Raw genomic sequence first — 15,424 nt, forward strand, 5'->3', positions numbered from 1 at the left:
TTGTCTGAATTCAGTCGCTACTGAATTCAGACGACTAAATACAGTGAAGTGTAATAAGTGCTTGCACATAGTAACTTTGTATATAATAAATGTTGCTAAAATAAACTATGTTATTTACCAAAGAAATGATGTTGCTAAAATCAGAGTTCAGCTGAGTGTCCTCACTTCTGACAAATGACAGTTGACACGAAGTTTGACATTAATCGACAGCATTCAGATTTCAACGTCATTATTGATTTTAAATTTATTGGCACTTGATGCAGGACTCTATGTCTAAGTATTGCCACTATATATTATGTGATTTCCAAAAATAACGTTAAGCTGAAAATTTAGGTTTAGGTTTATAGCAAGCTTGAACGCTGGTCAACAAAAATTTAAGTGCTGGCTATACTCGTCACGATTCATGTAGGATAGTGGGTAGTATTTTGATTGGCGTTAACGTGCATTGCCTAACAATGTCTAACTGTAAAAAGACTCATTCATTGTCAGATGTAGGCAGAGGACATCTACGAGGCGATCAGTTCTGAGCATCTCTCTTAATTTCACTCCATGTCTTTACGATATTTTTCGCTTCGTCAACGACATTCCGCCGCCAGGTGTGCTTTGGACGGCCACGTTTGCGTTTTCCTTGGGGGTTCCAGTCTAGGGCTTGTCTCGGTATATGGTTGGGATCCCTCGGACAGAGTGTGTGGCCTATCCGGCGTTTTATCTGTTGGTCGATTCGGACTGACGTTCACGTTGCCAAAGAAGATCGTTGGAAAGTTTGTCGGACCAGGGAATACCGAGGATATTACGAAGGCATCGGTTAACGAAGACCTGACGTTGAATAGTGATGACCTTGGTGACCTTCTTGAAGTACGGTCTTCTCGTTGGAGCGGAATATTTTGAGCTTAACTCTCCGTGTCAGTTTTCGTGATTGCCATACGGATCGGAGCCGTGCGAAGGTTGCTCGTGCTTTGGCCATCCGTGAAGTGAAATCCTCTTCAGTCCCTCCAGTCTCTGATACGCAGCTCCCGAGATAAGAAAATTTGTGGACGCGTTCCACTACCTCTATGCCAATGAGCAACGGACCTGAGCTCGTTGCCCCTCACCTCAATTCTTGAGTGTTCCTTATATTCAGTTTAAGTCCCGCCTTCGCTGCTTCCTCGCACAGGTCGCTCAATTTGGACTGCATATCTGCGTGTGTGTGGCTTAAGAGGCTTAAATCATCGGCATAATCCAAATCCTCTAGAGTATTTGTTATGGCCCATTATATACCGCGACACTTGTTGTGCGTTACTTTTTTGTAAAATACCTACAACCAATAACATCAATTAATATAAATGTCTGATATCTAACCTGTAACATAACGTAATACCTTCGGAGCCTTATAGACCGCAGAAATATAAATCGTGCATATTAGCTGTAATAGCGTATGCCGAAAGACTCGTTATTAAAAGGACATATTATTTTATATACCGTAATATTAGCTCTGATAAGAACCATTTAATAATGCTGTATATCAAGTCATAGAATCATGCAGATTACCAGTAGACATCTCATCGAAGTACATCGTCACGTTCTCTCGAAGACCGTAGGTATACTCACGTGACCAGTCATATGCTCGGCGTTACATAACCTCACAGCAAGGCCGAGCGTACTCTACTAAATTGCGTAGTTTTAATTCATTCAATTTTAATCAATGAGCCACAGCAGTGAGTGATCATCGACACCCGTCGATCGAGCATCGACGCGAGTTTACACAAGCGCTCGGGGCTGGCTTACTTCCGATAGCAATAGTTTTAGAGCAAGATAGAACACATTATATTATTCTACATTCTAATTGAATGAAACGTTTAACTATTGGTCAAAATGTAAGCTTTTCTATTGGTGGGTCATTTCTAATTTTGTAAAGAGTTTTTTAAATAACAATTGTAATTGGTTAACTAGTTTTAAGAATTTTGTATATATGTCGTGTTTATGAATTAAATTATATATTCCTCGTACTACTCAAGCAGTTGTTTTATTCAACCTCCAAACGCCCAGTCTATAAAAGGTGAAAGGCCCATTATGTGTCACTTTACAAGCGTAGTTCTTGTATAGAGCTTGAGTGATGTTTTTTATTTTCTCGGGGACGCCATTTTCTCGTAGGCGACACCAGACACCAGTCCACCTCAACGTGTCGACGGCTTTTTCAAAATCCACGAATGTAGCGGGTTTTTACAAAGGAGATCCTCCGTAAACTTCAAGTGCAATTGAGAGAAAACTGGTAGGAGTTACACTGAGAGACCGTAAAAGAAACGAATGGGTCAGAGAGCAGAGCAAAGTGAGCTATGTAACCAAACGTGTTGCGAAATTGAAATGGGAGTGGGCTGGCCATGTCTTACGCTTGCATGGCTCGTGGTGCAAGGCAGTGATTGAATGGAGACCGTGGGGTGAGAAACGCCCGAGAGGCAGACCGCAGATGCGTTGGTACGACGATATCAAAAGACTGCCGGGAACAAAGTGGTTGGAAACTGCTCAAGACCGGAAAAGATGGCATAAGCTTAAGGAGGCTTACACCTTAGAGGTTGAGAACGGCTAAAGAAGAAAAAGAGGCAGAAGGTACATTTCCCTTTGCCATTCTGATGCCTGCTCTAATATGATACGCAAAGTGTTTATGTGATCCGTACACGATCGATTGTAGCGGAAACCTGCTTGCTCACTACGGATGATTGGGTCGATGACCGTCGAAAGCCTATTCATGATAACTTTACATTGCACCTTGGAGGGTATTGATAGTAAAGTGATGCCTCTCCAGTTGTTGCATTGGCTGAGGTCTCTCTTTTTTGGAACGGTGATAAGAATACCTTTACTCCAATCATCTGGTATTTCTTATTGTAGCCAGATGCGCTGGAGCAGGGGCGCCAGCGCGTTTGGGGCTGATGAGATCAGCCCCTGAGGCTTTGCCATTTTTAAGTGTGCGGATGGCGTGCAATACTTCATTACCAGTGAGGCGTGAACAGTAAATGTTAAGAGTGCGTGAGATCAAAGTATCTGTTGCCGTGACGTTGTTAGCGAGGTCATCGGGGATGCGGAAGAGTTCCTCAAAGTGCTCTTGCCAGTGTTGTAGCTGGCCTTCCGAAGTCACAATAAGTTGGCCGTCTCGTTCATTAGAAAGAATAAAAAATGACTATGGATCAAAAATCAATCCTTTTGGAAAGAATATTCCATATAACATTTATTTGATACGAGCTTGTTACAAATAAAAAAAAGACGTGTGGCACTCGGGGACTGCCGCGGTAAAGCTATTGCATACCTTTTTTTATCAACTTATGCAATTATAATTATTTATTTATTTTATTTATGCAGTATTTTTTTTCCTTTCTTTTTTTTCTTTGATATTAATTCAAGTTACACTTCTGAGCGTCGTGACCGATAAGAAAACATTTTTTTTTCTTTTATTAAATAAATGAGAAGTAAGTATTGTTCAAATATATTTGAACAATACTTACTTCTTTTTATTATCTTACAATACATGTAGGTTATTCAGGAATATTTATCATTGAAACTGAAATAAGAAACATAAGTTTATGGTAACTGAAATAAGAAACATAAGTTTCAGACTTGACATCTTCTAAATATCTGGAAAATACCGCGTCAATGGTGGTCCCATATTTTGTTGTGGATTCTTGTGGATCATTATTCATAATACCACAAATGAACAAAAATATTATTTTGCAAATTGTAAAATGGAATAATTTCATCGAATAAATGTATTGTCACTGATCCTCGATAAATCTACGAAGTTTGAACGAAATCTGGCTGCTTAAAGTGGGTCGGAATCGCGCCCAAACCCACTCAGGTTACAAACAAACATACAAAAAAGTGAAACTAATATAAAGCGTGTAGAAAATATGATTTAGGTATTCGGGAATAATGTAGTCTAAAGCCAAAAATGTATTTTTTGATTTATAATTTCCTTCAACTACCCTGTTTGTAGTAGGCAAGACGGTGCATGTAGGGTCATGTTGAATTAAGCAAAGCGATTACTCCTAAGATATTATAATGCTCATTTAAATTATATGGTGTAAAGGAGTAAACATATATCGTACTTATTTAAAATGATGAGAATTAATATCGTATTTATGTAACACACACACACACACACACGCAAACACACGCAAACACACGCGCACTCACGCATACACACGCACACAAACGCGCACACACGCGCACACGCGCACACGCGCACACACGCACACTCACGCTCACACACAATCGCACACAAGCACACACACGCACACACACGCGCACACACGTACACACACGCGCACAGACGCACACACACGCACACACACGCGCACAGACGCACACACACGCACACACACGCGCACACACGTACACACATGCGCAAAGACGCGCACACACGCACACACACACTCACAGACGCACACACACGCACACAGACATACACACACGCACACACACGCGCACATACGCACACACACGTACACACACGCATACACACGCGCATAGACGCACACACACGCACACACACGCGCACATACGCACACACACGTGCACAGACGCATACACAAGCACACACACGCGCACAGACGCACACTCACGCACACACACGCGCACAGACGCACACACACGCGCACACACGTACATACACGTACACACACGCACACAATACAAATTCAATATTTTCGAAAGAAAAGTTGTCAACCGCTCTGATTTTTTATCAGCGAAGTTAATGTTGAAATCGTTTAGAAAAATTCGTTACGGAATTTCTGGATTCGGTCTCCACGCTCAAGGCCCGCGATAGAAGCTATGCAATAGCTTAATATTGAAAACTCAGGTGAAAAGCAATACTTAGGTACGTAGGAAGCTAGCTCCTGGATTTTTACATTCACGTTGGCTTTGGCAGCCTGGCACTTTGCAGGTGTTGTGGCGTTAAATTTTATAAGTTGAAAGGAATCCGTATCTTACTCCAAATATGTTTGTAAATAATAAAATCAAAAAAATACATGTAATGACATGACAGATGTTGTTTATTTGCCTCAATGTTGACATTGGGGCAAACAATAAAATAGGTTACACGATAAAGATGCAAGATCAATAGCTTTGTCCCGTTCTATCTCAGCCTATGTTGTATATACAACTATATATATACAATAGCTATATAGCTACTCCTTTCTATTTGTAATGAAGTTACCGGCGCTACTTTTGCAAGGTTAATATTCTAAGATATTGGACCTAGATTTGTTTTTATATCGTTACCGTCAGTAAATATTTTAATTTATCTTTAATTTATGTATTTGGTTTGACATCATAACGTCTATGTCAAACATGTTTATAATGTTAGTGTCAAAATCATATTAAAATAAAAATTATTATCATAATAATGATTATATTGTTCTGTAATAAATCAGTGGATTTATGAACTGAGAATAGTAGTAATTCGATATTTTCTTATTAAGGTAAGTAGATTAAACTTCAACTTGTAGTTCTTTTCAATGCAATCAATAGATAATTAGGCATCCTGGTAGATCTAGAATATACAGTTATTGTGAATCTATTTTATGAATATCACAACGCTTTTGGCTGTTGGATAATGACTTGAGAAAATTGGGCCGCTAGTTTTCGCAAGATTTTATCTAGGGCGGATTGGTGGGATGGGATATACAAAAATCATTAATGTAAAAATGTCAAGAGTGGGTACATTGGACCCCGCACTAGAACAATGTGTATCGCGGAAAAACTAGCTAACAAACGAAATTGAACTTTGATTGTACTGTTGTACTAAACAGTGGTAAGTTTTAATCATGAAATGAAAAGTTTGTTATTTTTAACTGATATCTCTCAATTCTGGGTTTAAGATTATTATATAGGTATATTTCGCTCTTGCCAATTCCGCATCATCCTCTCAGAAGGCTCGCATTTATTACAAATTAAATATGTATGAAATGAATATCTAATTATCTAGAACACGTAAGATTGCTTAAGGTTAAACACATAAAAAACTAAATATGAAAGTAAATAGAAATGTTGTATCTAAGTCCTAATTTATTATAATTACGTTATTCGTCTAAAGGGCAAAAATGTTATAAATTAATATTTAAAAAAAACAGGAAGCCCTACAATCCGACCTTCTGTTGTCTGGTAATTTTCACGAGACAACGATTTTGTTGTCCGTATATCGTTGCGACTACTTCCTTACTTAGAGGTGTCACGATTATTTAAAATACCAGCTGATCCCGCAAACGTTGTTTTGCCATGTGAACTACCCCGCGTCCGCTCATCTCAGTTGCTTCTCAATTACGAGTATACTTAGGTATTTCTAAGACAAAAAATATAGGTTCCGGATAAGTAATCACCAACCACCACCACCACCATTAAGTATATGACTTAAGCCTTCTCTGAAACACGTCTTATCGTACGAGTAATGTTCCGATCGGGTTAGTAGCTATCGTATATATAGTATAAATGAACAGAAAAACTGGGTCTCTATGTATTAGTATGTATAGTTTTGCAATCCAAAACTTAGTCAACCAACTATGGTACTAAGATAAGTACTGTTCTCAGTTCGGAGCTCATTGGTTAAATGGAAACAACAAACTAGGCGTCATAAATAGAGCACTGCAATACTTCTTTCCGGCCCACATTCTAGACCTCTACAAAGCGCAAGTCCGGCCACATCTCTGGTGTAGCGCACTCCAGTATCAGCTCGATCCATTTGACCGCGTGCAACTCAGAGCAGCTCGAATTGTCGGAGTCCCAGTGCTCTGTGAACGGTGAAAAAAAAAACAACAAATAGTTAACAATCGCTACTGGCTACTGTAGATTTATTTATGACATATTTTCCTAATGTAGTATGTATCGAAAGCATTCGCCCTTTATTACACATCTATGGGTTATAACGTCGAAGCGCTACATATTAAATGCTGTGCCATGAGTCCTTCGGAAGTTAGACGTAGAGAATAAGCCAAAGTGAAGTGAGATTATATAGGCCAGGCATAGAAGCCAGGTAGATTCTAAATAGAAAAAAGGCTAACAGATTAAGCTTATTTGCTGGTATATTGTAATTTAGATAATTCAAGAGAAGATCATCAAGAAATTCTGAGTGGCATCGCAATTGCGTTCGTCAATTTCATAACATATCTTGTCAACTCAGAAAATTTCACTAGTTACGGCGCCCTTCAAACCGAAACAATGATGCTTGCATGTTACTGGTTCAAGGCAGAAAATTTTTCAGCTGGTCCCAACCTAGCCAATATCCTGAATTTGACCTGAATTGCGACAAACGGGCGAGAGTTGTTAATGATTGGGGACTCATTTTCTCAGCGGTTTCGAATCAAATAAAATAAATATTAATTATGAATAAAAAAACAGTTATATTGTCTCCGGGTAGACTGATTATCCGAGACGATCTTCGTCTTGTCCCTTAGAATGGCAACGTGGAATCTGAGATCCCTGACTGAGCGAGCCCAAGAATGAACAGAAACGCTGGAAACAAGGAAACATAATCGTATGTTTAACAAGGGATGCTCTGGAAGGGGTGTGTCGCTAGCAAGCTACGACTAGGGTATCAACTGGTAGGTATATCATGGTATAAACATTAAACAGAATGGAGTGGACATGGTACTGGATAACCATCTCCAAAGTAGGATTGTTAACATAGAAAGAAAGCCTGATCGTCTTATCAGAGTTAAATTAGATCTAGAGAAGCAGCCTAATAAAAATATTATCTGTGGTTCAGGTGGCCTGCCAGAAGGGAGACAAAGGAAGCATTCTGATAAAGAACTTGATGAAATTGTTGTGAATATCATAAGCACAAAGGCTTGATACATTTATACGAGGATACATGGACTCGGAAGTTCTTACAAAGAAGTTAGAAACATCTTAGATTTCGCTGCACATTATAAAATGACTATCATTAACACTACTTTTCAGAAGAAACCTGACCGCCTGATAAGTCCCAGAATCGATTTCATATGAGCCATAGATTACTGAAAAGGAATTTCTAATACCTTAAAGTTATTTCTGACGAGTCCCGAACATTGCACCAGAATCCTGGTAGGAATCTATTCGCTACCTAAGCCCATCAGAACCAAAATCGACAGCTAAGGGTCAAATGGAAACAACTTAAAAGCTTGTAAGGCGATGTACTCTTAAAAGACCTAAGGAAGCACGTGGAGCAAGACTTGAAAAAGACCTACGGTAGTCGATAATTTTTCGAAAACCTACGATGATCGTAGGGAAAGTAGTTTAAAACTAGGTGTTTCCAAGGGTATACTAAGTACAGGCTGTACAGGTAAATACCAATCGTGGTGGAATGAGGAATCAAAACGAGTCGCAAGTTAAAAGGAATTAAAAAAAATATTTTGTAAATCTGGCAGGTATCATAGATAGATGACGATCGAGGGAGATACAAGGCAATAAAATTAGCAGCGAAAAGATCAGTGGCGTAGGCACAGGCAAAGCGGCATAATATTTTTCATTGGTTTTATTAACCTTATTATTGAATAGAAATTTTAAAATTCATTGAGATGTTTCACATACTTCACGCACAAGCTGACATAGTGTTTTAAGAGTTCCTAAGGAAGTGTGATACAAAATTAATGAAAATTATTCGACAATGGCGCTGTCGATTTACGTCATCAAGTAAACTTGATCTGGATAACTTGTGATGGTATTGGAATTCGGAGGCAGGAATCTGACTAAAAAAACTTGCAATTAATCGTTCTGGTCGACAACAGTACACAGTTCAGTCAAACCATTCTTAACGATGAAAATTTTGTTTGTGTACACTTCTAGGTTAATTACTTGGTGCTGCAGACTTCATTCGGGCCAGCAATGTTTGGTAAGCGGTTACCAAGGATACCGGCTGGGTTTGTAAGTGTTGTTTCGACAATCGATCCACGTCTTATCTTACTAATTAAGTTATTGATACGGGGAAATATGGCGTTAAAAATATCGATAAGGTATTTAACATATTATTTTCTACTACCTGACACGGCAAACGTTGTTTTGCCAAATACATTAAGTACTCCGCGCCAGCTAATCTCATTTGCTTGACTGAATTATTTGTATTTCGAATAAATATAGGTCCCGGATAAGTAATCACCAACATACTAAAACTTTTTCCGAAACGCGCTGCATCCTATGGTAGTACACAACAACTTACTGCACCTAAATTAGTAAAATTTAGCATGTTATACCTTATATTACACGTTAACGTCTTAGATACTTTTCATCCCGACAAATTCAAAAGAGTTCGAGTGGCATAGTAATAAAACTAAAATTACTTATATTGTTTAGTGCACAAAAACTTATACAGATAAATTAATAAAATTTCGGCATGTTGATACCTTACACTGCCGAACAAATCTTGGATACTTTTCATCCCGAAAAATTGACCAGTTCCTGTGGGACAGTTAAAAAACTATAGTAATTTATATAGTTTAGTAAACAAAAATTTATGCACCTACTTTAGTAAAAAAATGTCAAGTTGATACCTTATATTGTCGGTCAATTGCCGCCTTATATGGTATAAGTATTATTTCGATCAGTTCATTTGTTTTCGCAGTATAACCATATTAAAAATCGGCTCTCGATTAATTTGTTAGAAGAGATTTCTAATCATGTTTTTTTTCCTATGATTTGTGTCGTCCTTAATTTAAAAATGTATGTGAGTATGTTTCAAATGGACTGGAATACAAAGAGATTCTTAAATACAAAGATCGATCATTGGTATAATCATTACTTATATTTTAATTTATGCAAATTGCTTTTAGGACAACGAACGACATCTGAAAGATTTTTCATTCGCCGCGCCTGTTTACACCAATTAGAACGTATTTCAGCTATCGAACGGCACATTCCGCGCTATTTTGCTACCGTGAGCTGTCGAAATTGTCGTCAAAGAGCTCCCGGATGAATGACTTAAAAGTAACTCCAATATTTTTTTCAAGTCCGTAATACATTTTCAATTTCGTCTTGAATTACATAAGACTAGCTGACCCGGCAAATGTTGTTTTACCATATAAATTATTTTTAGAATTAAACCATTTCTTAGACATTGCAGCACTACTTTATCTTTCTAAAATAAAAGAATTTTACTAAAATAAACGTAGCCGAAGTTACTCCTTATTACATCAGCTACCTGCCAATAAAAGTCCCCTTAAAATCGGTCCAGCCATTTCAGAAATTAGCCGGAACAAACAGATAGACAGACAAAAATTGTAAAAAATGTTAAATATTTAAATATTTTGGTGTATGTATACACGTAGTAAAAAACGGTTATTTCAATATTATAAACAGACACTCCAATTTTATTTATATGCATAGATTATTTAATCTAGTAATTGTACATTTACACAATTACTACATAGCACTTTTATTTGCATTATTGGCAAAGTGTCGTCTAGCATTACCTGGGTTGCAACAAGAATGAATTTTGGCGATAGTTTGTGTTCACTTTTTGAAAGAAAAGGGTAGAAGTAATGCGCTGTTGCTGCCGTTGATTAGGTACTAAAAAATTTAATTGAAAAATAATATTCCTCGATAATAAAGCACGTTGCTGAACAGCAGTTATAATAACTCTATTAAAAGCGTACTGCACATCTCTCTACTCGAGTAGCCTCTGGGCGTGCTACACTAATAAATCGTACAGCGCCCTGCGAGTCCAGTAGAACAACGCCTTCAGAGCATTGTTGGAGCTACCACGCTTTTCTAGCGCGTAAGCTATGTTTGCACACGCAGAGGTCGATAGCTTTAGCGCCGTTCGACGCAAAAAAGGCAGCTTCTCTACTCCGTCGAATACGAGGCAGCAGTAATAGTTATCTGATGATGATAGCCGACAGCGGGGCAGTTTCTAGCAAATTCCTCAATGTTCTTATGAACATATAGAACATTAGCAAGAATATATTGAGAAGCAACAGTCAAAATGTTTATTTCTTAAAATTTTTAGGACCTAGGTTATATAGCGCGAATAGCCTTCTTCTGCAGCACAAAGATGGTATTAATATCGATTGTACCGCCCCATAAAATATACCATAGGACATAATGCTATGAAAATAACTAAAGAATACTATGTCAGGTAACAAATTTTTTTAACCGCATATGCTGCAAAACTAAGCCTATTCGCCAACCCTTCAATATGATTAGATTATAACAATTATACTAACAATAGATCGTAGTTATCTGAAAATAAACGTTTTATTTTATTAATATTATTTAATATCGTTGCGTTCCTCCAAAGCTACATAAAATCCACTTTATAAATAATTGTAACACGAAACACAACAGCTAACTAATAGCTAAAGTTCAGTAAAGCCTCAGCTCTACGCTGGGGCGGTTGGATAATAAACAACCTTATTTACACAAAATACTCTTGATTCAATACGTTTTCGTGTACGGCCGACATATACTGTGAGGTTACTAAATTGTTTATGATGCAGTGGTGAATAACTTTTAAGTAAGTCGAAATATGGAATAAGCTTTTAAGGTTCTATCAATTATATATGATTACTTTTACTGACATGAGTGATTCATTAACGGCTGTTCGCAATAAACTATCTACAATAGAGATAAATTACTACTTTCTACTGTCAGTAATTAGCTGTCAATAATCTGAAGTTGTCCCAATATATCTACCCGATAAGTCATTCTTATCGCCTTATATTGGGACGCGTGAATTGCAATTTCCGTACAAACTTCTATCGCTGCTAAGTGTAAGCTATACGTCGTCCCATTGACAACAACGTGTACGGATAAGTTGAGTTACCGTCGATAAGTTTATTGGGATAGAAAAGTTAACGATAGTTACGATTTTTAGCTCAAGTAAGAGATAGACTGAATATTGGGAACGGTCGTTAGGCCTATCCTAAGCTGCTGTGAAAACATGCATGCTTGTAGTATTTTCTTTCATTAACGCGAGTGTTACACATTTAAATAAAACACTTTTTACACGCTTTTTATTAGCTTCACCTGTATGTATGTTTGTTTGTAATCGACTCATTTGACCCGCTTTAAACGGCCAGATTTCGTTCAAAACTTCGTAGATTTATTGAGGACCGATGACAATATATTAATTTGATAAAATTATTCCATTTTTCAATTTGCAAAATATGGTTTTTGTTAATTTATATAATTTTTTCGTCGATAAGGCAGGAATTAATGTTCATTTTAAATTTCAACCATTATCTTTTCATTATGTTTTTGTTTTTTTTTAACTAGTTTTATTATTATATAATTGTAACTCTGCTTTTACATTAGATTTAGCGTAAAAGTAATAATTTTAGTTAAACCGACTTTTAGTGACCTTTCCAGATTTCCAGGCGGACGTGCCGCCTGAAAAAGTGTTCTTGAAAGGTTTAGGCGGTTTTAATCCTTTAAAAAGTGTTTTACTTAAACATACATGGTGCGTTTAATGACAAAAGTGAGCACTAATAAATAATGGTTAAAAAGAACAAGCAAACACGTACACTTTTTATAGAAAACGGAACTAAAAAATAGAAATTCAAATATTAAGAAAACACGCAACACCTGCCTTTTCGATGAAGATAGATGAAAATTATATAAATTAACAAAATTCTTATTTTGAAAATTGAAAAATAGAATAATTTTATCAAATTAATGTATTGCAATCGGTCCTCGATAAATCTACGAAGATTGAACGAAATCTGGCCATATAAAGTGGGTGAAAATCACGCCCAAATAAGTCGGTTACAGACAGGGCCGGAAACTAAATGGGGCCCCTGGGCACCGGAAAAAAATCCGCCCCATAACTGGAATTTTACTTTAACTTATAGTTTGTATATTTTATTTTGTATAACTTAAATAACTTATTTATTCCAGAAACTTTATCAAAAAAAAAATACAAATGAAATTTCTTTATTTGCAGAAAATAAAAAATCTAAATAAATTGATTAAATCGTTTTTATTATTAATTTTTACTTAACGTGCCAAAATTATAATTTACAAATAATGGATAAATTGAGTTTCTTGGATTATCAATTACACCAAATATTATTAATTAACAGAATTAATTAATTAATTATATTGAGCAATCTTGATAAGACTAAAAAAAATTTTTTTTACTTTCATAATTTTGCCGCCCTAAAAAATTTGCCGCCCTGGGCACTTGCCCCAACTGCCCCTAGTGTAAATCCACCGCTGGTTACAAACAAACATACATATAGGTGAAGCTGATAAGAAGCGTGTAAAAAGGGTTTTATTTACGAAATTAAAAAATATTTGCTTCTGGTTACAAAAACAATAACGACCCATACATACGACGACCTGTATAGCTGAGTGGTTAGCGATCCTACCTACTAAGCTAGAGGTCCCGGGTTCGAATCCCGGTAGGTGCAAGCATTTATATGATGAATAGGTATGTTTGTTTCCGAGTCATGGATGTTTAAATGTATTAATGTATGTTTATATGAATTTATGTATGTTTAAGTAAGTATATTGTATTAAATATATCATTGTCTTGTAACCCATAACACAGGCTATATATGCTTAACTTGGGGCAAGATAATTTGTGTGAAAAGTGTGTGAATATTCTTATTATTATTATACAGCCCACTGAGATAGAGGTCCCGTTTCCCGAATCGTTTGTTTCCGAGTCATATATGAATGTAGCCATTTATTTATGTTGAAGTAATAAATAGTTATTTTTATCGTTATCTTGCATCTATAATTAAGGCAATTCGTCAGTTTTGAAGGAATGCAGTATGGTCTGCTTTAGTTATTGTATAAAGTAACACCAAAGTAACAAATACAATGATTTATTACCTATAACAGGTTGACCTGGCACCACAAGCAACAGACTTTCACGAGTTGACGCTTGAAACAGCCATCGTTCCCTGCGCACATATTTGAGGGAAACAGCCGACCCGGCACAGGACGCCGCCGCAAGTAATGCGATTTTAGTGAGCATGACAAATCGTGTTACAGCATACAGATGATAACTACAAAATTACAAAAATAATGCTCACATTCTGAAGACGAAGGTTTTCAACCAGTGTGTGTTGTCAGTGATGACTTACGGTACGCAGACGTGCTAATTATGGGCCTGGTGAGCAAAACTCATGGTCGCTCAGAGGGCAATGGCTATGCTTGGAGTTTCCCTGTCACCGACATAGCACAAATGATTGCGAAACTAAAGTGGCAGTGGGCAGGGCACATAATTCGACGGATAAATAGCCATTGGGACAATAAAGTCCTCCAATGGCGACCACGTATCGGAAGACGTAGTGTTGGTAGGTACACACAAGATGAACCGACGATCTAATCAAGATCGCCGGAGTACGTTGGATGAGGGCAGCGTAGGACCGATCGTCATGGAAATCTTTGGGGGAGGCCTTTGTCCAGCAGTGGACGTCTTCTGGCTGATGATGATGATCACCTCACTAAGTTCGTATGAATTTGTAGTTCGTTTGTCTCCAGGAACAATGAGTGAGAGGGAGGCTCGGCGTGGTGCTGGTGGGGCGCCCTTCTACGTCCCTCCGCGACGGAAGACCTCAGCGGAGATCATCAGCGAAGCCCGGGCGGCTATCAGGGGAGGTTTGTGTTAATAAATATTATGTGTACGACATTAAATTGTGAAAATTTAGATGGCAAATTAAACATTTGAATCGAGTGGTTGTGGACGGTGCGCTTCTCAAGCGATAGGTAATATTAACCAGTTTTAGATAGTATCGGGGTGCCATTCAAGAAATCTACCTCTGAGGACGGACGTACTCAAAGTCTAAGGTAAATAAACTTTATTCAATTAGGCTTAAACTAAGCGCTATTGAATCATCACTACAGATATTTCTTTAATATTTATTCTGCCATATGTTCAGAAAAAGTAGAGCTCATGAGAAGAACATACAAGAAACTCGACGGCCACTCTTTTCAATCAATAGAGTATTTTGCAATTTTTTTTATTTTTTGATACTCAGCTGATGATAATTGATACGTCCTGTCCATTACAATGCAGTACGACTCACGATTTTTGAGAAGCCTATATTATAATTGTGTGCCTTAGTAGTTAAGCAGTGGTGCGCACCGCATTTATGTTTTTCTCTTCATAAAGTTCGTATATTGAAACTTGGGCAAGACGAAATGAATCTAAACACGAACATTCAGCTTGATACTAATAATTATCAATATTATTCTAGGAATACAGACAGACAATGCAGCTTGATTGTATTGAGCAATTCAACACAAATCGATAATTTTCGCTTATTCTGAGCCATAACGTGATTCTTGATACGTTCCATGTCATGTAAATAATACATAAACTTGGCTTGGCTGTCACGCAGCTATTGTATATTTGTTTTAAATAGGGTGATATCAAGATTGATATAAGTAGCCTGTTTGACTGTATTAAAAATGTGTCAATATTTTGAATGTGTAATTAATTATGAATGGCTTGGCTCTTTAATGTACGTACAAGTCGATT

At 37.3% G+C, this 15,424-nt stretch overlaps 1 protein-coding gene across 1 annotated transcript in view; it reads left to right on the forward strand.

Moving 5' to 3' along the window:
- Positions 1-5,322: 5,322 nt before the first annotated feature.
- LOC126966493 (armadillo repeat-containing protein 2) overlaps positions 5,323-15,424 on the forward strand; it is a 45,274-nt gene continuing 35,172 nt past the window's right edge. Inside the window, exons 1-2 of the mRNA XM_050810597.1 lie at positions 5,323-5,447; positions 14,425-14,541. Coding sequence (XP_050666554.1) covers positions 14,430-14,541 — 112 coding nt within the window. The 5' untranslated portion in view covers positions 5,323-5,447; positions 14,425-14,429. The remainder of the gene's footprint in view (positions 5,448-14,424; positions 14,542-15,424) is intronic.

The sequence above is a fragment of the Leptidea sinapis genome, chromosome 1 (genome assembly GCF_905404315.1).
Source record: "Leptidea sinapis chromosome 1, ilLepSina1.1, whole genome shotgun sequence".
In the NCBI taxonomy this organism is placed as follows: domain Eukaryota; kingdom Metazoa; phylum Arthropoda; class Insecta; order Lepidoptera; family Pieridae; genus Leptidea; species Leptidea sinapis.